General features: G+C 35.7%; 2 protein-coding genes across 4 annotated transcripts in view; one reads left to right on the forward strand and one right to left on the reverse strand.

Annotated features, from left to right (window-relative positions):
• The window catches only part of fal (SAM and HD domain containing deoxynucleoside triphosphate triphosphohydrolase falten), a 60287-nt gene extending 40140 nt beyond the window's left edge, over positions 1–20147 (forward strand). For all 3 annotated transcript variants that reach the window (XM_089097747.1, XM_089097749.1, XM_089097748.1), the window contains exon 9: positions 19035–20147. In XM_089097747.1, the coding sequence (XP_088953873.1) occupies positions 19035–19085 (51 nt within the window). In that variant the 3' untranslated portion in view covers positions 19086–20147. The remainder of the gene's footprint in view (positions 1–19034) is intronic.
• A 7-nt stretch (positions 20148–20154) lies between these two features.
• On the reverse strand, positions 20155–23954 carry LOC148945681 (protein CFDP2-like). The gene is made up of 2 exons (XM_089098237.1): positions 23353–23954; positions 20155–20173 (listed from the first exon to the last, which is right to left on the reverse strand). Exons 1-2 carry the CDS (start codon positions 23952–23954, stop codon positions 20155–20157), a joined length of 621 nt encoding a protein of 206 aa, XP_088954363.1.
• Positions 23955–26902: the final 2948 nt, after the last annotated feature.

Raw genomic sequence — 26902 nt, forward strand, 5'->3', positions numbered from 1 at the left:
TTTTCATCAATCACAAAAACTCTGTGCGACCTTCCAATCAAAAAGACACCAATCCAATCTACTACAGGGCTATTTATGCAATAAGCCCCTATTTAACCAACAAGCAATTATGGCCAACTTTATTGAATGCTTATAAGCCATATCCAGAAGTACAACATCTACTGGGAGGTCTTGATATATGAATTTAGTGACAATATTGTATGATTGGATCAAGTTTGTCTGGATGGAACAATTATGTCTGAAGCCATAGTGTTTATGAAGTGTTTATGATGCACAGTACTGCATAATTTGGCACATAATTTGGTTAATTTTAGTAGTGTGCATTCTACTTCTTAATTTAATTAAGTATTAATTTAAGAATTTAACTCTGGATTATTAAGTAAGTGACTTGGTAAATGATTAATTAAGTATTAATTTCAGTTTAATAAATTTTTGAAAATGTTCTGCAGATCTCTCATTAATAATTCCTTTATCAGAAAATAGTGACATACAATTGTTTTGAAGCACAGTATTAATTCAACATACTGAGAATAGCAAGTTGTTCTGTATCGTCGAATATCTCACTGATTAAACTTTGGTAGGTAATAATTGTGCCCGTGCTCCTCATCCACTCCACTCTAATAAAAATTTTGCTCTTTAACCCTCCCCCCTTCCCACAAGTTTTGAGTTTCCATTAACCCCCATCTTGTCACGACTTCCCACCTATTCAACCTACTTCTCTTTTGGTCCAAAATGGATGACCAAAAAGCCCCATCTTTGGCATTCACCCATCCGTAAAATGTGACCTAGCCGTTTTACTTATTTTTCATTTTAGCCCTTTCTCTCATTATAGCCCTTGAAGACGGGATCGAACCCCAGTTTTTGTACAGATCACTTTGCTCAGGCAAGATCATAAGAAGCCCGAATCTTCGGGTCTCACAATCGCCTGTAATTAGTATTCTACAATGGTGATGTAGCCATTTTGTTTAAAATAGCTAGGAAGACACTATTCGGGTCGAAAAAGTTCACTAAAATAAACAAAAACCTTCAAAATACCAAGGACATCAAAATTAAAACATCGTTTGCTCCCTGGATCCATCATTAGTCTGTTCCTATCTGAATACCAGGTTTTTTACGATTTGGTTGTGGTTATACACCTATAAAGATTATTTTTGCTGTTTAAATCTTGTCCATCTTTGCCACAATTAGATCTTGAAAGAGACTAGTGGAAACTTCTCTTGTTTACAAACGTGCCCTACCAACATTTGTAACATCCGATGTGTCTGGAACTAATCGTCGGGTAAGACAATATTAATAGGATGAAATTGGGCTGTATACCCTATTTAGTCGGGCTGTTGAACAAATGTAGGCTAGTGGGAGTATGTAAGAATTAAGTAATTAAAGCGACATTTTTAAATCAGAAGAAACTAAGGATTCTATTTATGTATCAAGAGTCAACGAAAGGGATAATTATAATAGGATAGAATAGCCTAAACGGTCTTTCTGAAAAGATATTTTGTAGATAAGTCAATTAACTAATAATTTAAAGTTTTTATCCTGAATAATGTTAATAATATTCATACTAATGCATAATTTAGATTTATGGAAATGTTTGTCTTTTGCTAAAGAAAATTATGAAAGCTATTCTTCTAGAGCTCTATTCTGACATATTCTTTTCGCTTATTTTCTGCTTATTTTTCACATTCGTTCTTTATTTTTAAACTTGGTGCCCGCGAGTGCCTTTTTCATTAAAAATTGAATTTTCGGTTTTTCGTAATTTTTAAAACGTGCATGGCTGGGTAAGTTTCCACTTAACCAATTTAAAGAATCAGATTTCATTTTTACCGTCCTTTGTGCTCGAAGAATAATCAAACAGTTCGTGGTAACTGTAAGTAAGGAACGACCCGGCTCAATAGTATCCGAAACTCTAAAAAAACGGAATTTTTATACCAGTAGATACATCTGATATACCAGTAGAAAAGAATCAGATTTTATGCTGATTCCAAATATATAATTTTCATCAAGTTTAGTCTTACCCATCAAAAGTTACGTGCCTGATAAAATTTGCCTTATTTTCGAAAAGAGGGGGAAACACGCCCTAAAAGTCATAGAATTTTAATGAAAATCACACCATCAGATTCAGCGTATCAGAGAATCCTACTATAGAAGTTTCAAGCTCCTATCTGCAAAAATGTGTAATTTTGTATTTTTTGCCAGAAGAAAGATCACGAATGCGTGTTTTCTTTTTCTTTTTTTTCATGGGTGATCGTATCGACCCACTGGTCCTAGAATATCGCGAGAGGGCTCATTTGAACGGAAAGTAAAAGATTCTAGTGCCCTTTTTAAGTGACCAAAAAATCGAGGGCAAATCAAAATTTTGAGATAGCCATTTTATTCACCCCCACAGTCCCCGGGGAAGGTCTGCAAGATATGAACTTCGCCCAATGTTTACATATAGTATTGGTTATTGGGAAGTATACGGAAGTTTTCAGGGAGGGCTTTTTCTGGTTGGTGGGGGGGGTACGTGGGAGGATCTTTTCATGGGGGAAGGGACATTGCTATGAAGGGGACAATGTTCATAAATTATTACGTATCAACGACCATACTTCAAACGACCAGAAATTAATACGTATATAATTGGGTTCGCCCCCTAGTCATTACCACGCTCTTTACGCTAAAGTTTTTTTTGTACTTTCATCAGAGCTATTTATTCTAATTAACGGCCTTTGTGATTAAGGGGTCATTCTTAAAGAATTGGAACAAAATTTGAAACTTTAGCGTAAATAGCGAGGTATTGACTAGGAGGCAAACCTGTACCATTGAAGAATTGTTTGTGGTAATAGAAAAGATTTGCTCGTGGCGATAGAGATTTCTCCTATAGCGCCACTTGGAGATCAGATTCCTTTGGGAGCATTTACCTTGGAGACTGGCGAACTAGTTACCTATTATCGGACTAGACTCAGACATACCAGAGAAACGAACACTTATAAAAAGACAATAGATTTATTTGACTTACGTGCTTAATTGTAAAGCAATGGGTCTCTTCAGTGACAATAAAATGACGACCGAGATTCTTTGCGGTACGAACTCTTTTATATCTAACTTAACATTAAAATTAAAAAACACATTTACACCACTCCCAAACGCAGATCTTTCGTCCTGCGCTATAGGGACTGCCTGCCATTGGCTTACGTGGCCCAAGGACGCGAACCCTCGTCAAATAATACGTCTTTAATATATTTCAGCTGATGCAGGCGTTCACACGGTTTTTTGCAATTTAAACTTCCGGCTAAAGCGACTGCACTTTTTCTCTTTGCTGATTAAGAACTTTTCATTTTTGCAACTAGATTTAGCTTAATTATAAGAATTCGGAATTATCTTTAGAAAGGAACTTTATTTTGGTATTTTAAATACATCGCATCTTACTCATGGTACATATCACTCTTCCCATGAAATAATGAAGTCCCATCATTAGTAACTGCCCATTAGGAGTTTTAAAATCTTTCAATTATTGTTCTTATTCTATTCTACATCCCTATCTAAGATTCATCTACCGTACTAAGATTGTTTTTGGTCCTAGGTTAGCTATTATGCTAAAGATTTTTTTTTTTCTTTTTCTATATCTAACACTTATTACTTTTACTTTTCCAATAAGGTTGGGACTATTCTACTTTTATATTGGTTCTCTTTTTTTTTTTATTTTGCTGTCTATATTACGTACTGCATACTATCTACACAACGTTAAATGAATAACATAATAATATTACACCTAATTCTACTTGTGGTACATACATGAATGATCTATAACATACAATATTTGGTTCAACATATTCACGGATGACATTAAAACACTTTCACTATTTAGATTTTTGCATTGTCAAAGCTGTTAGGAAGTAACACATGTAGCTTCACATCTATTCATCACCTTTCGTGTCCTTAGTGTACTACATCCTTCTGTTTTAAATTACTGTCCTTCACTACTTTTGTCGTGGCAAAAATTTCGAAGCACTTACGTTATGGTTTCTTCATGGAACAGTTTGAGTCTAGTTGTCTTTACACGGTAAGTTTTCCCTAATAGTCAACTGGGAAATGACCGTTAAATTTCGTTCAAATGGTCAACTGAGAAATGTTTCTTCCCACTATAGGTGATGGTGTTTTTCTTCTCAGCATATCGTTTTTAGGATTTTGGGGCACATAGAGAATGTATTCTCGCGTAAAATTGTTCATTTGTGCCTTTAGAAATGGGGTGTCGTCATATTATAGTGACTCTCTCAATATATTGTATTTAAATTCAACTTCGAACATCTTCAAATATCATTTATCTTCAAATGTTGTTGAATATCGTTTATCTTGTACTGCTCGGTGGGGTTCTCAGAGTTAAACTTCAAATTGTCTTTAACTTCTGATTCAAATATCTTCAAATGTCTTTAAGTGTCATTTAACTTCAAATATCGTTTATCGTGTGCTGATCGATAGAGTTCTCAGAATTAAACTTCAAATTGTCTTTAATTTCGTCTTCAAATATCTTCAAATGTCTTTAAGTATTTTTCAACTTCAAATATTGTTAAATATCGTTTATCTTGTTCTGATCGATGGAGTTCTAAGAATTAAATTTCAAATTGTCTCTAACTTCAGTTTCAAATATCTTCAAATGTCTTTAAGTATCTCTTAACTTCAAATATCGTTAAATATCTTTTATCTTGTTCTGATCGATGGGGTTCTCATCATTTATGTGATTATATAGTTCGTTAAAGCACTTGATACTGAGGTTCAAATATAGTGTCACCTGATATGTAATATGGTTCATAGTCAAAGAAAAGACGATCGAAGGTAACTGTTGTTTTCGTAGACGAAGTTGGGATGAAACTTGCCTGGAGTTATGGTGAGTACTCTTCGTTGGTTGAGATATGATAAAATAGACGTTACTGGGTCGTATCTGTACTGGGCAGCTTATTGTAATACTCAATGACCAAAGTGTCCATTTACTTTCCTGCAATAAAAACAACGCGGCAGAATCACATGTTCTTTGAAGTAAATACACATACAATAATTCACGAATTAATTGGGTTATAATTTCTTAGCTATGAGACAGAATTAAATAAATACACTAATATTAGTACTCACAATGAAAATCTAAAACAGAAATGTCTTCAAATTTGTTTTGATAACGAAAATATCGATATTAAATGAACATAATTTACCCTACATTATTAAGTTTGAGGTCTGTTTTTACAATATTTTTTTTTTTATGCCTGCATTGTTAAAGCATGTCCTTGCTTTATAAGAAACGAATGTTGCAGCGTCATAGCCGCACGGTTTTACGCAAACGGTACTACAATGGGAGACCAACACATAACAAGGAAGGGTGGAGAACTTAAGACACAATCGTTGTCTGACGTCGCCCATAGGTAGAGGCTTAGACGTTTTTATAGGGTTCTGGGTTTAACCGTAGGTCTACCGAGGGGCTTGGTCTCGGGATTTTTTCGTAGCTGCAAGTCCACCTTGGTGTCTCGTGTTTGTCTTTTGAATAAGGTCATTAGACGCAGGATTTCCATGCTTGCCTCCGTAGACTCCAGTTAATGCTTGGCAAAGAATATAAGCATAATGAAGAACTGACATCAATATCTTTTTAGAAGGCTATTGTTTGAGCAAATCTTTCAGCACTAAATATATAAATATTATATTAAAGTCTTATTAGAATCCGTTTAGCGAGAAACACCTTCACATTAATAGGGAATTCCCTGTGGGTTTTACTTAGTCGTCATTGGACATTCACAGGGTTTCAATCCATATATCTTAACTGATTAAATGGTTTTAAAATTTTACATATTATTATTGAGATATAATTTCACATCCGCCGTGAAATTCTACATATAAACGTACCAATAGGTTGTTTGGTTACAGTTACCAATAGTTGGCTATTGGCACATATATTACTCGAGTAAGAAACATTATATTTCTCGAGTAAGAAACACATGAATAAGCAAACTTGCGGCGCTTAATTACACTGGTAGGCCTAAAATAATTATAATCTGCACTAAGATAAAATATTTCATATAATTAGACGCTTCTGCACTGTAAATTTCTTTTTTTTGATAATATCCATCTTGGTTAGGACATGGGTCGATTTTTCATGGAAAATCCAAGGGAGACCTGAGTCAGTATAGGTAAGATATAACGTGACTGACTTGCGAAAATATGCCACAAAAATTAGAGCAAAATATATGTCATGGATAAACCAAAGAAATTAAAGAAAATTTTTGTCGCAGAACTATACAACAGTGATCTCTCTGTTATTGTATACGTCATAGATATAAACTAATGAAATTAAATTTTTTTCGCCAAGGAGCTAAATACGTAAATGCCTTTGTTTCTATATGAAAGTAATGTTTAACACAGCTGTAGGACAGCATACGTCAAAGATATAATATAATGAAATTAAAACGCTTTTTTTTTCTCGGAGCTATAAGAAAGTAAACTCTCTGTTTCGCTTTCAAAGCGTTCTGATTCAAAAGCGAAAACTTAACTAGCTCGCAGAAGTTTCTATTCAACCTTTAAGTATTGTTTTGATTGGCCCTGGTTGGCATCAAAATACTAATTTCTTACACTTGAAGGACTGAAAAATGTCCCTTTCTACGGTCGTTTACACGCAAAAAAAATACAAATCACTCTTGTGCCTTGAAGTCCTACCAGGGCTTCCTACAAGACGTGGTCCAACGCGAGTTGTCGTTTTCGGTAGACCACTAGCTTCCTACCGTTGGATATTTTCTGTTCCAACCTTTCTATTATCCTTTGAAAGGGCATAGAAATAACACTAACAAAAATAAGACATCCAAAACTTAATCAAATCCTTACTTGGTTAACTCTAAATTCACACTGTTAAATTTATTACGGTGTTAAATTTATTATCTTTGAAATTTGTCTTTACGTTAATTAGGGATATTTCCATCTGTCAGGTTTTTCAACCGTTCTACCTGACTGTGTCGTGATTTTATCCTCGGTGTCTTGTGGTTTTTTATTTTTCGGGTTGTGTAGCGAAAAAATGTAAAATTTTTTTTATTGTTTTTTAAAAAATTCATCCCCGTTTAATTTCGTTTGTTTCCCGTGTGCGGCTGCTGAGGTCGGCCTTGATTTCCCTATTTCTTTAGCTACTATTTGGTCTGATTCACCATCAGACTCTTCTGAACTGGTTTCCGTCGAATCTGGATTGGAACTTTTAGAGGTGGCACTTTTTGTGGTGTCACCTGCCATTCCTTCGTAAATTTCGGCTCCACTGGAAGTAGAAGGTTTATTCTCTAAGTCCTCGCCTTGAGTTCTCAACTCGGGGGATTTGAAAGATTCTTGAGAGCTTTGGGAGGAATCAATAGTTTTTGCGGGGTTCCTCCATTGTTTGAAGGCCATGTCTTCCGGGGGTTTGGGGTATTCTTTGCAATAGGGAGTCCCTCCGTGAAGTCCACGTCCAGTCGTGTTTAGGTTTGACCTTGGACACAGTTATATCATGATATCGACGTTGCTGGTCATCCGTTGGGGTTTTATTCCCGGGAACTGTACTTTGACTCGTTTTTATGGGAAAATTTATTAAATCCATAGCTTCTCGCAGGTTTGTTTTTGTTAGATCTTTGGGAGGAGTTTTTTTCACAGTAATACCGGGGGTTTCTACGGCTCTGTTTAATTCTTCCTGTAATGACAGGGGCCTTTCTATTGGTGTTGTAGGGGAAACCATATCGTCTGGAAATCTTTTGGGGGGACATGGGGTCGAGATTCTATCGGGGAAAAATTGGGTTTTTGGAGATATTGTATAATCTAAATCTCCCGCGCTCGCCGATGAATAACTTTTTGGACTTTTTGGCGTTTTAATTTCAGGAAAAAATCCTGGTATTAGGGATTTTTTCTTAGGAACAACTAGATTTTCCATTGCTAAAAATTATTCAAAGTTTTGTTCATCACTTTCATTTTCAAAATAATCTTGTTTGAAATTAAAGGGTTTTAGCTCTGCCAGTCTTGACCTAGGGGACTCATTTTCCGAATCTGACGAATCAGTAAAAGAGGGATGGGATACCCATCTCTCTGGAAATTTTGCTCTTTTTATTCGGCTAACATGCGCCTTGTAAGTTTTTCCACTATCGGGGTTTTCCATTTTAAAAGTATATTCGTTATCATACTTTTTGACTAGTCTGCAAGGCCCAGAATATTTGTTGGAAAGTTTTTTTAATTCCGTTTTCGCCTCGTTCCTTAGGTAAACGAAGTCTCCTATTTTGAAATCTATAGTCCCCTTAATTATGGGTTGGTTTCTTAGCTCTTGGTTTATTTTACATTTTTCCAACTCTTGACTAACTATTTTATAAGTTTTCCTCATACTATTTATGAATTCTTGTTTATAATCTTCTGAGTCGTTATAATATAGCCGAGACTCAATAATCTAATAATAAGGGATTATAAAATAACGACCAAAAATTAAATAAAATGGATTTTATCTGGTTGTTTAGGAATAATCAGTGTTTATTAAGTTGGTTAAATAAGGTAATAATTTATCCCAGTCGCTCCTATTGTCTTTAGTATAAATAATTAAAACGTTCGAAAATTTTTTATGTCTGTTTTCTATTTTTCCATTGGCGTGTGGATGGTACGGTGCTGTCACCATTTTCTCTATATTAAGGAAACTCATTAAATCTTTTGTTACTTTTGCAACACAATTGCTCGCGTTGTCGCTCAAAATTTTATTAGGAATGCCAAATTGTAAAAATAATTTTGCTAATGCCTTACTTGTGGCATAAGCACCTTGATTTTTTAATGCTTTTGCAAAAGTAAATCCGGAAAAATGATCTACAACCGAAAGAATACACGTATGGCCTCTGCTAGAAACAGGTAAGCCTCCATTTGTCCCGTACAGGTCAAATGAGATAATATCGAAGGGGTACTTTGCTACTGGGACCCTTCCCATTGGGGGATTTGGATAAGCGGGGGGGATTTTTCTCAAATTACATGCTTCGCATGTACTTATAAATTCTTTAAGTTTTATAGGTGCCGATTGTACGTAAAAGTATTGTTTTAACTTATGTAACGTTTTCATAACTCCTAAATGTCCACCTGTGTCCAAATAAAAATATTCAAATGCAGGCCCTATCAAGTTTTGTGATAGTACAGGTATTATCGAGGTTTGGTTTCTATTTGTCTCAGCAGTCACAATTCTACACAGTATTTATTCATCAAGGTCGTAGTAAAAATTATCTATCTCTTTTCTAATAGTTTTGAATTTATAAGGTAACGCCTCATCATTCACAAAATAATCAATTAGTGCTACACACATTTCTTCCTTTTTTTGCTTTCTTTTTATATTTTCCAAAGACAAGGGACAATAGTTAATCTTATTTTCTTTTACTGCGTCTTTGACTTTGTTTTTCTTATATCCATGTTTGCCTTTAGCATTGATAGCATTAACTTCATTTTTTTCAGTTTCCGACGGGTCATTTTCTGGATATCTACTCAAAAAGTCGCAAGCTGCGTTTTGTTTTCCCTTTAAATGTTCAAATTCATAATCTAGGTCTTGGATCTTCATAATCCCTCTAGATAGAATGCCCGTGGGGTTTTTAAATGTGTGCAGGTACTGCAAGCTTTTATGGTCTGATCGTAAATATAAATTTTCTACCAATTAAATAATGCCTAAATTTGTCAAAGTGGTAGATAATAGATAACAATTCTAATTTTGTGGCGGAATAACTGCTTTCGCCCTTTGATAAAGTTTTACTCGAATAGCATATAACTTTTTCTATTGGTTTAGGTGTCCCTTGTAGAGGGTTAGGGTTTTCTACTGTTATTGTTTGCGAAAGGCTAGCGCCTATGCCCTTCGAGCTAGTATCAGTGGTAATGATGAATTTTCCGTTTTCGAAATCAGGGAGTGATAAAATTGGTTCAGAAGTGAGTGCCTTTTTGAGTTGGTCTAGGGAAGTTTGAGCTTCCTGGGACCAGGTAACACTATGGGAGTTTCCTTTCGTTAGTTCCGTGAGGGGTTTCGCAATTTGGGAATAATTGCGTACAAATTTTCTAAAGTAGCCAGTAAGTCCTAAAATTCCCCTTAATTCTTTCATAGTTCTGGGGGGCTTGAGGTTTTCAACACATTTTATTTTATCAGGGTCTGGGGATATCTCTCCCTGGGTTACTACTACTCCTAAAAATTTAATTTTGGATTGAAGTAAATTTACTTTCTCAGGCCGGCATTTTAAATTGCCTTGCCTGAACTTCTCGAACACCTTAGCTAAAGTTGCCAAGTGTTGCTCAGTGTTTTCCCCCACGCATATAATATCGTCAACAAAATGGATTATATTCTTTAATCCTCTTAACAGGTGCAATAGGGGTCTACATAATGCGCTTGAACTTGTTTTAAGCCCAAATGGTAATCTCAAGTATTCATAAGATCCATATTCGGATGCTGAAAATGCAGTTTTATGGACATCCTTTTCGGCTATTTTCACTTGGTGTTAGCCTTGGGTAAGGTCCAAAGAAGTAAAAATTTTTTTTTTGCTTTAAATTGAGTCCAGAATTTCGTCTATTCTTGGTATAGGAAATTTGTCGCTAACTACGTGTTTGTTGAGAGAACTAGAATCTACAACGAGCCTAAGATCTCCATTCTTTTTTGGCACTCAGATTATTGGTGCACTATACGGACTTATACTTGGGCGTATAATCTCGTTCCTGTCTAAGTCGTGTATTTTATTTTTTAACAACTCTTTGTGCTTATATGGCACACGATATGGCTGTTTTGCTACGGGATTACCAGTCGTTAAAAATTAATTCTGGTAAAATTGGATCATACCCATGTCATTTTCAGATTCAGAAAAAAAAACCTTAAAATTACAAAATAAATAGCAAAAATTTTTATTAATTTCCATATCCGTAATATGATCCATTTTAAATTTGTTTAATAATTGCGATTTAGTCAAAGGATATTCGTTATTTGAAGTTTTTATGCAGTTAACTAGGTTTCTTTTAGAATTTTCCCATTTATTTAAATCATTTTCCGTTAAAACCTGGATTTGGACTAAACAAGTCCCCTTTTTAATTGTAATTGTATCGTTTTCATGGTTATTGGTTACCCAAATAAAACCTTCTCCTTTGTCATAATATATACTCTGGTCCTCGCATAGCAGATTTTCGGGTATTTCAGACGGTGTCGCAAACCATATTTCTGATTTGCTAATTCTTTGCTCGATCATTTGTGATATTTGGATTTTTTGCATCGTTTTGGGAGGGATTTTTGTTTTCCTTATCGCAAATCCGTCATATTTCTCTTCATTTTCATTGTTTATTATAGTCCTTATGGCGCTATGCTGCGCCATTGCGGCATCTTGCGGCGTCACATTGGGTTTTACTATGATTGTCCACAATTCCACTTTTTTCTTAATTTCATTTGATCTGTACTGTCGCATATCTCCTATTTTTATTTTCGCAGATTCTATACTGTTATTATTTAAATTTACTTCATTTCTGCGATATTTCTCATGATAATTGAATAAATTTCAAATTGTGCCATGTCTTTGCGAGACATGGGGTTCAAAATACTTCGACATTATACCACTAGAAATTTTGTTTACTGTTATGTTATCTTCGTAACCTCTGTTACGATTTCTTAAGGTAGAAATTTTTTCCCCTACCTTAGCTGGGTATACAAACTTCTCGTTGGCTACGTCTAATAGTATTTTATTAGACCTTAGAAAATTTGCCCCTATAATAGCTTTATATGGGAGATTATCGCATATAATAAAATTTGTCATGAAGGTTCTGTTGTCTCTTTTTACGTTTAGGCAAATTGACCCTTTTGCGTTTAATTTATGGCCTGTAACACTTGTTAAATTTGGATTATTAGGGTTCTTTTGTCGCCTAATGTGCAGAGGCAACGTATTAAATACGCAAGAGTTTATGATATTTACAGTAGCTCCACTGTCAACTAAGGCCGTAAAGTAAACGTTTTCTACACAAAAATCATTAAATATAGGTAACTTGTTAATAATATCACTACAAGAAGGCACTAGTATTGTTCTGGACCTATTAAATATCCTTGGCACCCTCGGGGTCCAACTTATGTTTCTGAGGGGCCTGAAGCGTTTCCCTGAGAATTTATTTCATTTCTCGGTGCCTGTAATAGATATTCAGACGTATTAGGCTCCGTAGGCATATTTAAATGATTTACGTCTGCCTGTCTTTGCCATGTATTATTATGGTAGTGTGGATGTCTCGTGTCAGTGCCATTTGCTGGCATTGTTTGCCAGTGCTGTTGGCTTGTAAAATTTTCATTTCTCATAGGCAAATTTTTATTATTCTTATATTGCAGTCTCGCATTATATTGGCCCTGGTGAATATTTGGGTTTTCAAACTGGTAATTAATTTGCCTGTTTGGGACAGGGTTATCCAGATTTGGTTGGTGTGCATTATAAGGTACTGATTGGCGCAATCCCCCCCTGCTATAGTCTATTGCACGGCCGGTGCTAATATTTGTTCTTCTGAACAAATGGTTAACGTAATTTTGCGTATTACCGACAGCATTTCTTGGTATGGGATTGGTGACGTAGTGGCACTCTCTTGCTATGTGGCCGACACGATTGCAGTTATAGCACCTTATTATTGTAGGGTTAATGGGCTGAAAACGTACTGTTTTCTGCCTAGCGGGTTCTTGCGTTTTGTTTCTTTGTGCTACTGGGGAGTTATCCCTTGAAAAGAAATTGGGGGATGTCTGATCGCCCTTGAAGATGAGGTTCGCGTTTGAGTCGCCTAGGCTGTTTATTTTTGCATTACTATGATTGGCAATCATTTTATCAACTTCGATTAATCGTTCTACCTCTTGGACTGCAAGATCCAACGTCTGAATATTCTGGGATATTACTACTCGATATTGTTCCGGGGGTAGCACTTGAAAAAAGGTATTTAGTATGATTTTTTCATACAGTTGCCCCGAGCCACTTTCGTATTTTGCTTCTACAGAAATGCGTATATTATCCAGATATTCCCTTATATTTTGTGAAAAATCAAAGTTCACTGCTCCATGTTTTAATTTATTTATTGAACTGGTTTCTATAAATCTCTCTTTGAATGCTTTTAATAAGCCATCTACCGTAGTTATTGGCAAGTTGGTGTTATTTCCTATTGTATGCTCGACCTGTTTTAGAAAGGTTAAGGCCTGGCCTCTTAATCGTAGAAGTAGCATGGCTTTTAACGCTCCAACGTCTGTTTTTGTTAATTGTACAAACTGGGTCAATTGGATATTGAATTCGTCAATATCTGATTTAAACTTTTATTCCGGTATATATTTTGCAATCTCTATATTTTTTGCGACTAACTTTTGCACTAATAGTAATTCATTTAGATCGTTCATGTTTTTTTTTTTGTTTTTTTTTTTTTTCGTTTTTATCAACATAAAATTTTAATAAAACTATGTTGGGGTAGGCTATTATCTACAATGAGATATAAGGGGTTTACTATAGTAGCCTAGCGGTTATAGGCCTAATCAATTTTCTTATATGTCTGTATCTCTCCGAAATTCAAATTTGAATTACAAAGTTTAAACGGCCTAACTAGGTCGCAGTTGTCCTCCACTGTTCGACCGCACCATGTGTACCATTGAATAATTATTTGTGGTGAGAGAAGAGGTTTGCTCGTGGCGAGAGAGATTTCTTCTATATCGCCACTTGGAGATCAGAGTCCTGTGGGAGCATTTACCATGGAGACTGGCGAACTAGTTACCTATTATCTGACTAGACTCAGACATACAAGAGAAACGAACACTTATGAAAAGACAATAGATTTATTAAACTTACATGCTTAGTTGTACAGCAATGGGTCACTTCAAAGACAATAAATGATGACCGAGATTATTTGCGGTACGAACTCTTTTAGATCCAACTTAACATTAAAATTAAAAAACACATTTACCCCACTCCCAAACGCAGTTCTTTCGTCCTGCGCTATAGGGACTGCCTGCCATTGGCTTACGTGGCCCAAGGACGCGAACCCTCGTCCAGTAATACGTCTTAAAGATATTTCAGCTGATTCAGGCGTTCACACGGTTTTTTTGCCATTTAAACTTCCTGCGAAAGCGACTGCACTTTTTCTCTTTGCTGATTAAGAACTTTTCATTTTTGCAACTAGATTTAGCTTAATTATAAGAAATCGGAATTATCTTTAGAAAGGAACTTTATTTTGGTATTTTAAATACATCGCATCTTACTCATGGTACAAACCCCCTAATATACGTAATAAAAATATACGAATATAGAAGTTCGTTACGTAAGTTGTGTCAGAACAAAATTTTGAGAAAGCCATTTAGCCAAAAAAAAAAGTAAAACTAATATGCAAACTTTGTTTTAATTATTCATGTACGGTTAGCCAAAATCGAAGCTGCATTAATTCAAAAACGCTCAGAAATTAAATAAAAAAACAAGTTTGTTTTACTGAAAATAAGGAGCGACATTTAAACTTAAGCGACATTTAAACTTAAAACGAATAGAAATTATTCCGTATATGAAAGGGGCTGTCCCCTCCTCAACGCCTCGCGCGTTACGCGAAAGTTTGACTCGGTCTCACAACATTATTTTTTGAAACAAAAAAAAACTTTAGCGTAAAGAGCAAGGCGTTGGGGATGGGACAGCCCCTTTCATATACGGAATAATTTCTGTTCGTTTTGAGTTTTAATGTCGCTCCTTACTTTCAGTTAAAAAAACTTGTTTTTTTTTTAATTTAATCTATTATTCAAACTCGAGTGCAATGCTGTATCATTTTGTAGGCTATTATTTCTTCGAGGTAGGTCACTCTTCTTGGAGCTTCTTTAAGTATTGTTACTTTATTTGTAGTTTATTTCTTTGTAGAAATCTTTTATTACATTGAAATGTTGTAAGAGATTCTGGAAACTTAAGTGTACACATTTTGAAGTTGTAATAGGAAGATAGATATATTTACATGACACAAGCCATTAAAGAGCAAACAATAAGAAAAAGAAAAACAATGAAAAAGAAAGAAAAGAAACGATGCAAAGAATAAATTCCCTTGATTATTCAATATCCTTTTTCTTCTTAACCGTTGAATGGGCTGAGCTGACATATCCTGTTATTGAGACTAGCGGCAATTTCTGATACTGTGAATCCCTCTATTAAAAATAGGACAAAATTAAATAATAGAAAGTTTTAACTAATTCTTGAAGAAGTCAAAATATAAAGCTAAAGTAAGTTTAAAAAAATCAAAGTTAAGTAAAAATAATAAAAATAGGAGAGCACAAACTAAAAAAAAAAACTCCTAAGTGTACCTAAGTGTATGAATTAAATCGAAGACTTAAAAATATGTCTTTGTATTTTAAAATTTCAAACCCTAGTCTCAAAGTAAAATATTAAAATGGGACTCTCAATGTCACTTAACCGAGCAATTTTAACAATTTAGCTCACTTTAGATTTGTGTCAAGGTTATACAAGGTTAAGCAGTCTAACAGCTCTATGGTATTAAATTAATTAAAAATTCTATACAGTAATTGGCTTTATTTTTGAATACTTTGAAAGGTTTTTAATATAATTTAGTTTTTAACTGTTAAATTAGATAGCTACCTTGATTTCAAGTACATCTATCCTAGATTACATAAATGTTCTCAAATGAACGTGTTTTGAATGAACTGTTGTGAGTATTTATGATCCTTAGATAATGAAATGAGAATCTCGCTGTAGGATTCTGGTTGTCATTGACAATACCACAAGCAGGTTCTGATTTAGATTCTCGAATCAATAACCTTATCATGAAGTAAGATTATCAGAGTGAAGAAAAAACAAATCTTACTTTACAATATGCACAAAACATCGCATTTAACAGATTTTTCTGTGGGCATAAACCCTTTTCGTTCCCTTTTTTCCACTTTTTTCTCTTTTTTTGTGAATATATGAGCTGTTTTATGCGTATTGTGGTCCTAAATTATTAAAAAGATCGTATATATTAAAAATTGAGCCTATTCTGAATGAACAGAAATGAGTATTTATGATCATTGGATAATGAAATGGAATAAAAGATTGCTTTTTTCATTCAATTTTAATTTTTGGTCAATATTTTCACCGGCCATTCTGAAGGTGTTGAGACTAGTGACATATAAATTACGTATTGGAATTTTTCATTGAGAATCTTGTTGTAGGATACATTGCAATACCAAAATCAGGTTCTGATTTATATTCTCCAATTGATAACATTATAATGTAGCAAGATTACTATATAATTTGTAAATTTTGCGGAACTAAAACAAAATACTGAAATATCTCGCTGTAAATTGAAACGTTGGCACAATGCAAAATAAAGAAAAAAACAATCGAAGCTTTTTTATATAATATTGTCAAGTTTTATTTACGAACATTTTGCCAATATCGTATTTCCTTACTCTCCATGTTGTCGAATTTTGTATTATAAACAACATTTGTGATTGTATGAATCTGTATTTGTATTGACAATCCAATAACCGGAATTTAAAACCCACGCTGTGACCTAACAATAACCAGATTCTTGCTACAGACAGAATCAACATGTCCATCTATTGCTTACCGCTTACTTATATTACTTACAGCTTACAACCGCCAACAAGCAGGCTGAAATGTAGGATCGGATTGTAAATTCTAAAAAGAAAACCTCCTCGTGGACTATCTAAAAGCATCGAGTAAGATTACGGCCTGAAGCACGTAATACCTTACCTGGCTTTTTATCTTTTTTGGAGGAGTTAAATATTTAAGTCTTCTTACATCTTCGTTAAGAATAATATACAATTAATTTTGAATAATATACAATTTTGATATTTAATTTTGAATAATATACAATTAATTAAGAATAATATAAAGAAAGAAAAACGAGCAAAAATGGGGTTTTTATAGGCCAAATGAAAATACTGAGAAAACACAACAAAGCAAATATTTCGAGAGGACAAACGCCTCTCTTCTTCAGCGCGAAACGAAATAATGTATTCAAGGGAAGTGCCGAAGAAAAAAACAACAAAAAACAAACGTGGAAAGTCAATGTGAAAAGAACCAAAAAACCAAAGAAAAACAAAAACTTAAAAAGATGAATAAAATTAAAAGAATTAGAACCAATTACCTAACAACCATAAAAGCGAGTTATTCGCCAATTTCCGTGATTTGCACAAAATCCAAAAAATTATGAACTACCATTGACGGATACTAGCGAACAGCTGAGAGAGAGAAGAAATCAATTCATTCACTGAAAAACAAAACGAACCAGCAATTAAATAAGGTGGAGAAGTATGTCAATTGATTTTGGATTTAAATTAATGCATTTCTTGCAGAGACCCTTTGAGACCTAAGGGGTTGTTCACGTGTTTGATTATATGACTGAGAAAGTGGTTCAATGTTTATTTCAGGGATTACTAAAGTATCGGCTTCTCTTTTGAGAAAACCGAAATATGACTCGTTTATTCTTAAATCACCGGATTCTCTGTTTAAAGCTGGACCTAAATGTTGGTATTTATAAATTTCAACAGCTTCTCTGTAGTGCTGGACAATACCTTTGTCATGCGAAATTAGGCTAGATTGATTAAACAAAATAATATGGTCTGATTTTTCAAAAATGTGCTCTGCAAGGGCAGAGTCAAAATTTTCTGGGTTTTTTTTTCGCTTTTTATGTGTATTATTAATTGAACTAGAGTGCTGAGTTAATCTATCCGTTAGTCGCTGATTAGTTCTTCCGGTATATCGAAAAAAGTTTTTTTCCGATAAACTTTAAAAAAGTTTTTAAGTTTTTTCCTTTGATCCGTTGATTTTGAATTGAAGTTATCAAGTATTTTACAGTAGGTTGCATCAGGACATGGCTAAATGTAGAAAGAGACAAGCCAAGACAGATAGGGATGCGTGTATCCAAGTTTTTGCTCGGAGAAGGGGGGGGGGGGGTAAAAAAAAACTTAATAACGCATCAAAAATTTGTTTATGTTCATTTTTGTTACGTTTTTACGAGATTTCGAGGGGGATTCAAACCTGGCACCCTCTCCCTGGATTTGGCCTTGTCTTAAGATGTATGATTTTTTTTCCTTGACAAAAAGCAAGGAGCTTGCTTGCTGATCTTGAATTAAAGCCGTTGATTTTCAATTAAAATCAAGTATTCTGCAGTAGGCATCAAGACATGGCTAATTGTAGAAAAAGCCAAGACATATAGTTCGAGTAATTGAGAGGCAAATCTGGGATAAGCCCTTTGGAGGATTGTATAAAAATTATGTCATTTCATTTGTTGATAAATAAGTCTATCTATCATCCATCCATGGGTCATTCCTAGGACAGAACTAAGGTAGATAGTCATAGAATTAAGGGATGAAAGATTGGATTGATTTCGGGTTGTCGCATGACTGACACTGTCCACTTGACTTATATGCGAAATTTGAGACTGAATATAGTTGGACTTACAGGTGGCGAACAAGTGAAACCTAAGCCTAAAAGGCTTGGACGCTTGTGATCTAAAGGTGGAATACCGTGTCATAAATATTGATATATGACCAACAAGTGCCCTGGAACTGCAGGCAAACGGTGAAACATTTAATTTTTCAAGTGTTTGGTTAGATGGCATGGGTGAATGACGGATGTAAGTATGACTCTTTTATTGGACAAGTGGTCGTGTGTTAGCTTTTGGAAAGGCACACCCGCCTAGAATCTCAGGCAGGTTGACCAAGAATTAAGAATTGACATATGGCCGTTAGATCGTCTGAAATGCGAGGAAAGCAAGGCATGCCCGCTTATGGTCTTAAGGAGGTTGACCAAGAATTTAGAATTGACACAGGACAGTTAATTTGCTTGGAATGACAGGCAAACAAGCGTTTAAAGCCTAATAGTGAGGGCGCCAACTACCCAGAGTGTCAGGTACACAAGTAACGAAAAACGATGCTACAATTTTAACAGGACATAAGGCAGCCCATCAAAAACAGTGGTAGCCTATTGAGGAGTCTTGTCTATAAGTATTCCATTGTGCTGGTCTTGCCTGTTGTTTGTTGCTGATCATGCTATTACTAGTTGCTGATTTTATTTCACTCACTGCAAGATGTTTTTTTCTTTTAGGCTGAGAATTGGTTTTCAACTATTCCTGCTTTGAACGGAGTTGACAAATGAAATTTAGACTGACTGGAAAACCTGTTCCTAATGTTTATTCTTCTAGTCGATAATAGAGTGCAATCTTTAAACTTACGATGAAAAAGCTGACTGTATTAATCATGTGAATTACACTAATTTAGCCTATTATTACAGTTAGCCTTATATTATTGTATATTACACTATGTCAGGAAATAGCAAAATCTAGATGGCATTTGTGATTTCTTTTTTGACACTATTGCCAGTTTTCACTTTAAAGTTGCCTACACTTTTTGGCTTGGGCAACTTTCGAACAAAGTTTTTGAAGTAAATCAAGCATCGAAGCTGATTCTAGTTAGCTCTCGAATTTAACGAAAACTTTTGGTGAATGAGTTTTCTAAAAAATTTCTAAAAATAAAACTAGCTAATTCCTATTTTTTTTTATAAATTTCAGTCTAAATATACTTTTAGGCTTTTGAAGTTAGCTGAAGTTAGAAGGTACTGAGCATTATTGGCGTGGCTGAGAATTCTTTATCCGCTTAACACTCACTTCCCGGATTTAATCTGTAAAATATAAAACGGGTCTGTACCCTTTCCCCTTTACTGGGGTGTGCAAGATTTTACCCTGAAGAACGAAAGCTTTGGTCAACCCTGCAAAAAAAAACCGACTCTCAAAAAGTACGTACTAAATCGTATCAGTCTTAAGATTAGGGGATGGGATTTGTATTAGATTCAGCCCTACACAACGCGTATCCAAAATTTAGCAAATTTCACTTGTCATTTCTACCATTAAGTCAATTTGTGTCAATTTTCTCAATCTCCTTGAAAAAAAAGTGTCGTAGGTGAATGAAGGCAGGGTACGAGACTTAAATCAGACAGTATCAAGCTGAAATTAGCTTCGGAAATTAACAGGATTTGCAGGAAATTGCAGGATTCAGAAATTAGCAATCTTTTATCAGGTTTTATTTTTCGTATGCTCCGTTATTTTTCAACATGTATGTATTCACTCTATTTTGTTTTTTGATGTATTACAATTCACTAGTGCTTGATTTTAATTAGTATTTCTTTTTTATTATTTTATTATAATAAATTAATAATCACTTATGATCTCCTATTTTTCCAATAGAATTCTACAAGAAAAAATAATTAAGTTATTAAAATAATTAAGTTATAAAATAATTAAGTTATTAATAGCAAAGTTTTTATTGACTGGAGTCTTGAGATTCATTGACAGAAAAGAGCATCCATCCAATAGACCCTACCTATCTTTATCACACACACTCCAGTTATATGCTGATGTACTAATAACCAGCATATAACTTACAATAATAATAATATTACTTACAATAAATATATAACTAACAATATTACTTGTGCAATAAATAATGCTGGTCAATGATGTACAATATATCCAATAATTTACTAGAATCAGTACTTGCTCTAGGGCCAACTACTACTCAACTGACTGCAGCACCAACGCATAGGAGAACATGGGCGCCCATAAGTTGAATTCCAGGGGGGGGGGCAAACCTCATCTAATTGGCACTTTTAATGCTATATAAGAGAAATCTCTGAACAAAAATATAAAAATTATGCAGCATCATTCAACCAGGGGGGGGGGGGCGGGGGCCCCCCCTGCCCCCTCATATGGGCGCCCATGTAGGAGAATGCTCATCCTCGCCTCAGTCTATTCAAAGCGTCGCGCTTCACTCCCTCCCATGAAGTTTCTAATCTCCTTCCAATCCTTGCTTATAACCTAACCCTATCCCACTGGGGGACGACCTGCTTTTGTTTGCGATCTGTTATCATTCATTCGTAAAACGCGTCCTAGCCATCTCAACTTTTCATTCATTATAGCCCTATTGTCGAGTAAATCTACGGAAAAAATCGATGACCTGTGACACAATTGCAATATAAATGATTTTTACACCGTTTTGTAGAGAAAAAAATTCTGTACAACATACCAAAAGTCCCCAAAAATCTCCTTTTCGTGTTCCAATAAAGACGTTCTTGTTAACAACGATGAAGAAGATGATGTTTAGTACAAATCCTTGATCTTATCCCTTTTAGTTCAATCAAAACCGTAATTATCTTTCGCTGTCATTACCGAACTTACCTGATTTGTTTCAATTTTTACATTTAGTTTTGTCTTATTTTTCTATTATATAGTCGAAGTAAATCTGCCCACGTACTCCGAAGTCCCGATGCACTGTCTCCCCTACGGTGAAAACACTGCAGAAAAGCAAGATACGAATCTAATACCATGCTTTTGAAATCATCGAGTCAAAAAACCTTGGGAGCAACACTTTGACCAGCCATATCGCACAAGTCCCGAAGATACTTCCCCCCCCCTCGCACTAAAGGGAGAAATCAAACCAAGTCCAGCGATAAAACAATATAACTTTCTTTTTTCGATTTCTACGCGCAAAAAAAGAGCAGACGTGAAGTTCGAGCGCAAAATAAATCTGCCCCTGAATTTTCAGATTTTCCCCCTATTTTTCCCCTTGTCCACCCAGGGGATTTTTAAGGACTTGTTGATATGCTGTACAGAATTTGTTCCTCTACAAGATGGTGTAGAAATCTTTTATATTGCAATTTTTTCCCAGAGTTTCATAGATTTGCTGGACTACTAGAAAGTGGGATAAAATTGTACAGCTTGTTTTTTTTAAGGTTTTCTTTTAAGGTTTTTTTTAAGGTTAGTCAAACGGGTACTTAATACTATCCTTAGACTATCCTATCGCTGGAAAATATTTAACAGATCTTCCTCCATCTCCCGACGTGCCCAAATTTCAGAACCATACTTGCCTCTGTCATCATTGTAACTTCCAATATTCTAGTCTCGGTTCGCAGACTTCTTTCTATTCTTCTGATTTTTTTTTCAAATGATAAAACACCCTGGGTCTCAGCTATTTTGCCTCTACATCTTCTCATACCCACTGGTATTTTCCGCGGGGGGGGGGGGTAAACGCCGGCCACCGGTGTTCCATCGTTACCTTACCTTAGACCTTAGATCCGCATGTGCCTCCAGAGGCACCCAGGGCATCAAGAAGGAGCCGCCAATCTTCCCGCCGGTTTGCTGCTGCAAGTATGTCCTCCCACTGAGGTTGGATTGATGTGTGCAGGTTACGGAGATCTGTCTGGTACATTCGACGCAGGGTGTTTCTGGGTCTGCCCCTGCGGCGTGGACCCGATGGATGCCAATGGAGCGCTGCATTTGGTAGCCGGAGATTGTCCATACGTAGTACATGGCCAAGGTATCTCCATCGGCGGACTCTTATGATATGTGTCACAAGAAGCTGGCCAGTCTTGTCATGGATGGATTGGTTTGTTATTCTCTGCTGCCAACGGATGTTGAGAATTCTTCTGAGACATGTGTTTTCGAAAGCAAGTATTCTTCGCTCTTGTTCCTGGTTCAGGTGCCAGGTTTCGGCAGCGTAAAGCAGCACTGGCATAACATTGCTATTGAAGAGTCGTAGCTTTAGCCGTATAGAGAAGCTTTGGGACCGCCATACTTTCCGTAATCTATTAAGGCCCCATTGGCTTGGCCGATTCTTGTGAGCACTTCTTTTGTGGTCCATCCGGTACTTTCTATTATTATGCTTCCCAAGTATTTGAAATGGATGACTTGCTCTATGTGTTGGTCTCCGCAAGTGATGCTCAGTGTTGAATCTGTGGTAGCCATGCATTTTGTTTTCTCATTATTTATTTTTAGGCCGACATGGCCACCTCTCTCCCTCAATTTGTCAAGGAGTTCTTGGAGTCTTTGCTTGCATGATTTTAGGACGGCGATGTCGTCAGCGAAGTCTACATCACTGAGGCGTGTTTCTGGATTCAGCTGGATTCCGTCTGTGCTTGTACTTCGTAGTATGAAATCAATGACAATTACGAAAAGTAGCGGTGACAAGACGCAACCTAGCTTAACTCCTGACATAATGCGGAAGAAACGGGTTTGGCCATCTGGTGTCTTTACACTGCACTCGTTATCTTCATAAAGCGCAACAATCAGTGAAACTATCTTTTCAGGGATTCCGTAATGCAGTAGGATCTTCCACAGACTTTGGCGTTCTACTGAGTCAAATTCTTTCTCAAAATCGATGAATATCATATAGGTATTTGACCGTCACTCTCTGCTATATTCCGTCAGTAGCCGTAGGGTGAATATCAAGTCTGCACATGAACGGTTCGGTCTGAATCCATGTTGCTCGTCGCGAAGGTGTCTGTCGAGCTGTGAGCTGATTCTCTGCAGTAAAATGTGTCTTCAAATCTATTCCGCTTCTCTAGTTTAAAGGCTTGGTTGAATTCTCTCAACCTCAGTTTATCCGAGTCAAAGACTGGGTTTAAGGGAGCCTTTTTTGCGTTTCTATTTCTTTTAAATTTGAGGTGGATTTTTGCTGCCATCAGATTATGATCTGAGCCAACGTCAGCTCCTCTATATCCCCTTATATCAAGTAGGCTTGATCTCCACTTCCTGCTCCAAAGACAATGGTCGATCTGGTTTTGGGTGTGGCCATTGGGAGATATCCAAAAATATTTGTATACATCCTGATCAGAAAGTAGGGTACCTCCGATTACTAGGTCGTTAAGGAGCGCGAAGTCGATAATTAGTTCTCCGTTTTCGTTTCGCTGGCCCAGGCCATGCTCTCCGAGAACCTCAGGGGAAAACGATCGATTGTTCCCTACTTTCGCGTTAAAGTCTCCTAGAAAACATGCCATGTCATGCCGTGGTATGTCGTTTGCCACGGAGTTGAGAGCTCTGTAAAATTCGTCTTTTGCTTCGTCGGTGGCGTCATTGGTGTGTGCGTAGCATACTATTACTGACAGTTTCACATGCTCGCCGATGAAGCGGACTTTCAGGATTCTAGGTGACACCGGTGTACACTCTAGTATAGCTTGGGAAGCATATTTTGTCATCACTAGGGCTATTCCGTATTCATGCTTTTGCTGTGTTCATCTGTGTATACTGATCACATCTCCATCCAGTTTATTTTGATCGATGTCCCAGCCATCGCGATACTGACTGAGCCAGATGGTTGAGGTGGTAATCGTCCTGTGTTCTCAGCACTTGTTCAGTCTTGGAGTCTTGAGACATTGTGCGGACGTTCCAGAAACTAAACTTGAGGTGTTGTTTCGCATTCATAAATCTTGTCCATGGGCATGCAGAGGTCGTCATCAAAAAGGGGTTCAAAAATCCGAGGCTCAAACTTGATGTTTCGGTTGCAGTTAGGATTTCCCCCGAGGGCAGGCCCTTGAGGTCCCGGGTGTGGGTCGCAAGCCCAACCCTCCCTCTTTATCCTGGCTTGGGACAGGCTGCATACGCAGGCGAGGTTTAACACAGTTTTATTAATTTAATATTTTTTTTATATAAATGTATAATTAAATAATTACACACACACACACACACAAACACACACACACATATATATATATATATATATATATATATATATATATATATATATATATATATATATATATATATATATATATATATATATATATTATTTGAAAAAAACTACGTTTTCTAAAGAGTTAAAGAGGCTGAGTTACAAGGTCGAACCTTAAAACGTACAGGGATTAGGAGGCACAGTTGGGGCTGCCGCCCCCCAAACCCCGCTTTCGCAGCCTTTAAATAAAAAAAAAAATTTTAACTGAAAGTAAGGAGCGACATTAAAACTTAAAACGAACAGAAATTATTCCGTATATGAAAGAGGCTGTGCCCTCTTCAACGCCTCGCTCTTTACGCTAAAGTTTGACTTTCTTACAACTCTTTTTAAAAAAAAATAAAATATATATATATATATATATATATATATATATATATATATATATACGATATATATATATATATATATATATATATATATAATATATATATATATATTTTAATATATATATATATATATATATTTTAATAAATATATATATATATATATATATATATATATATATATATATATATATATATATATATACGTATATACATATCTCATACCCACCTGTATTTTTCACGGGGTTGGTATTTTCCGGGGGGGGGGTAAACGCCGGCCACCGGTGTTCCATCGTTAATCAGTTTTATTAATTTAATATTTTTTATATAAAAGTATAATGTAATAAATGTAAAATGTATAATGTAATAAATGTAAAATGTAATATATATATATATATATATATATATATATATATATATATATATATATATATATATATATATATATATATATATATATATATATATATATTTATATATATATATAATAAATTAATACAATCTTTATATTTAACATTTAAAACTTTTATTAATTAATTTCTAAGAGTTTTATCTAAGACACTCAAATCATCTGCACAGTCTAAGTCTAAGATAGTTTTACCTTCCCATTTGATTCCCTGCTCTCCATTGTCTTTGTTGTATTCCTTAGGTCAGAGTCTACTAATTAATAAAATCAGGATAGACGCTGTCCTTAGGCCCTCCTTTCATTCCCTTAATGGCCGGTTGTCGATGGCAAACATACCGGATATGAACTGACCTGAAGAAGCATTTACTTCATAGTGCTTCTGCTAATAAAAGCAGATGATACTAAGAACTGCTTTTGCCACTACTTTTTCTCCGTTGCTATCTGACTTCAATTCTTATTTTGGGCCAACTTGTATTAAGTCAATGTATTTGGGACCAGTGTATGATATAGATATTAATAGAATCATTATAAAATTGAAGAATTCCTCGTCATCTGGCCCTAATTATATTCTTACTACTACTAGTTCATACTTCTTTCCATGATTTCTCCCTTAATGATATTTATTGGCCTCTTTTTGCAGTAGGGTACTTTCTCAAATACTCCCAGCCGTGCTAGCGTCATAATCCTGTATAAAGGTAGGCCAAGAAATGATCCAGCTAACTATCAGCCAACATTTCTGTTGTCTGTGCTTAGCATAATTTTTGAGAAAGCGATGATTTGACATTTTAGCCATATTCTTATTTCTAAGGGTTTTTTTCCACGGCTTTCAGTTTGGTTTTGTAGAAATCATTCAACCAAGCATGCTTGTGCATTGCCGTTGACCTATTTACATTCTGCACTAAACTCCGATTGATTCTACTACTACTACTACTAACAACTCTGCAGCACCAAGCTGTCTGAGGCCAACACGGCTACACGCGCTACTCCTGTCCCAATCTACGAAGCCGCCCTCTTTCCACCCTCCCAAGAATTTCCCATTTCTCTTAAATCTTTCCTTACGACATCTTTCCTCCCCATTCGGTGGTGACCTGCTTTGGGTTTGGCCATAGACGGTTGCACGACAAGGATGACCTTGAGCAACAAACATCCTTCATCCGTAGAACGTGTCCTAGAAATTTCAAGCTTTCTCTCATTCTTGCCTTAGACAGCGATGTTGACCTATATTTTTCATGCAGCATATTGTTTTAGATACGGTCAGTCAGTCGGGTACCCAAAACGATCCTTAAGCAATTTCTCTGGAAAACGTCTAGCAAATCCTCCTCCGTTTTTCGGAGAGCCCACATAGAAGAACCATACCTGACCACTGACATCACTGTAGCTTCCAATATTCTAATCTTAGCGCGCAGACTTGTTTTCCTATTGTTCCAAACTCTTTTCTTTCAACTGTGAAAAACACCCAGGGTACCCGCTGTCTTTAGTAATAAAACCACCTAGGTAAGTAAAACTGTCTACATGATCGATCTACTCTTTGCCCAACAGCTGCTCTTCACCTTCACTTATTCCTAGTATTAGCCACTTAGTCTTCTTAACATTCATTTTCAAACCTCTTCTTGCGCCCTGAACTCGCAAAACCTCTAAATATTCATTCATCTTGCTAACTTTTTCATCTAGGATACTTAAATTATC

This window comes from Artemia sp. Qi Xiang Cuo, chromosome 12, assembly GCF_049724085.1.
Source record: "Artemia sp. Qi Xiang Cuo chromosome 12, ASM4972408v1, whole genome shotgun sequence".
NCBI lineage: Eukaryota > Metazoa > Arthropoda > Branchiopoda > Anostraca > Artemiidae > Artemia > Artemia sp. Qi Xiang Cuo.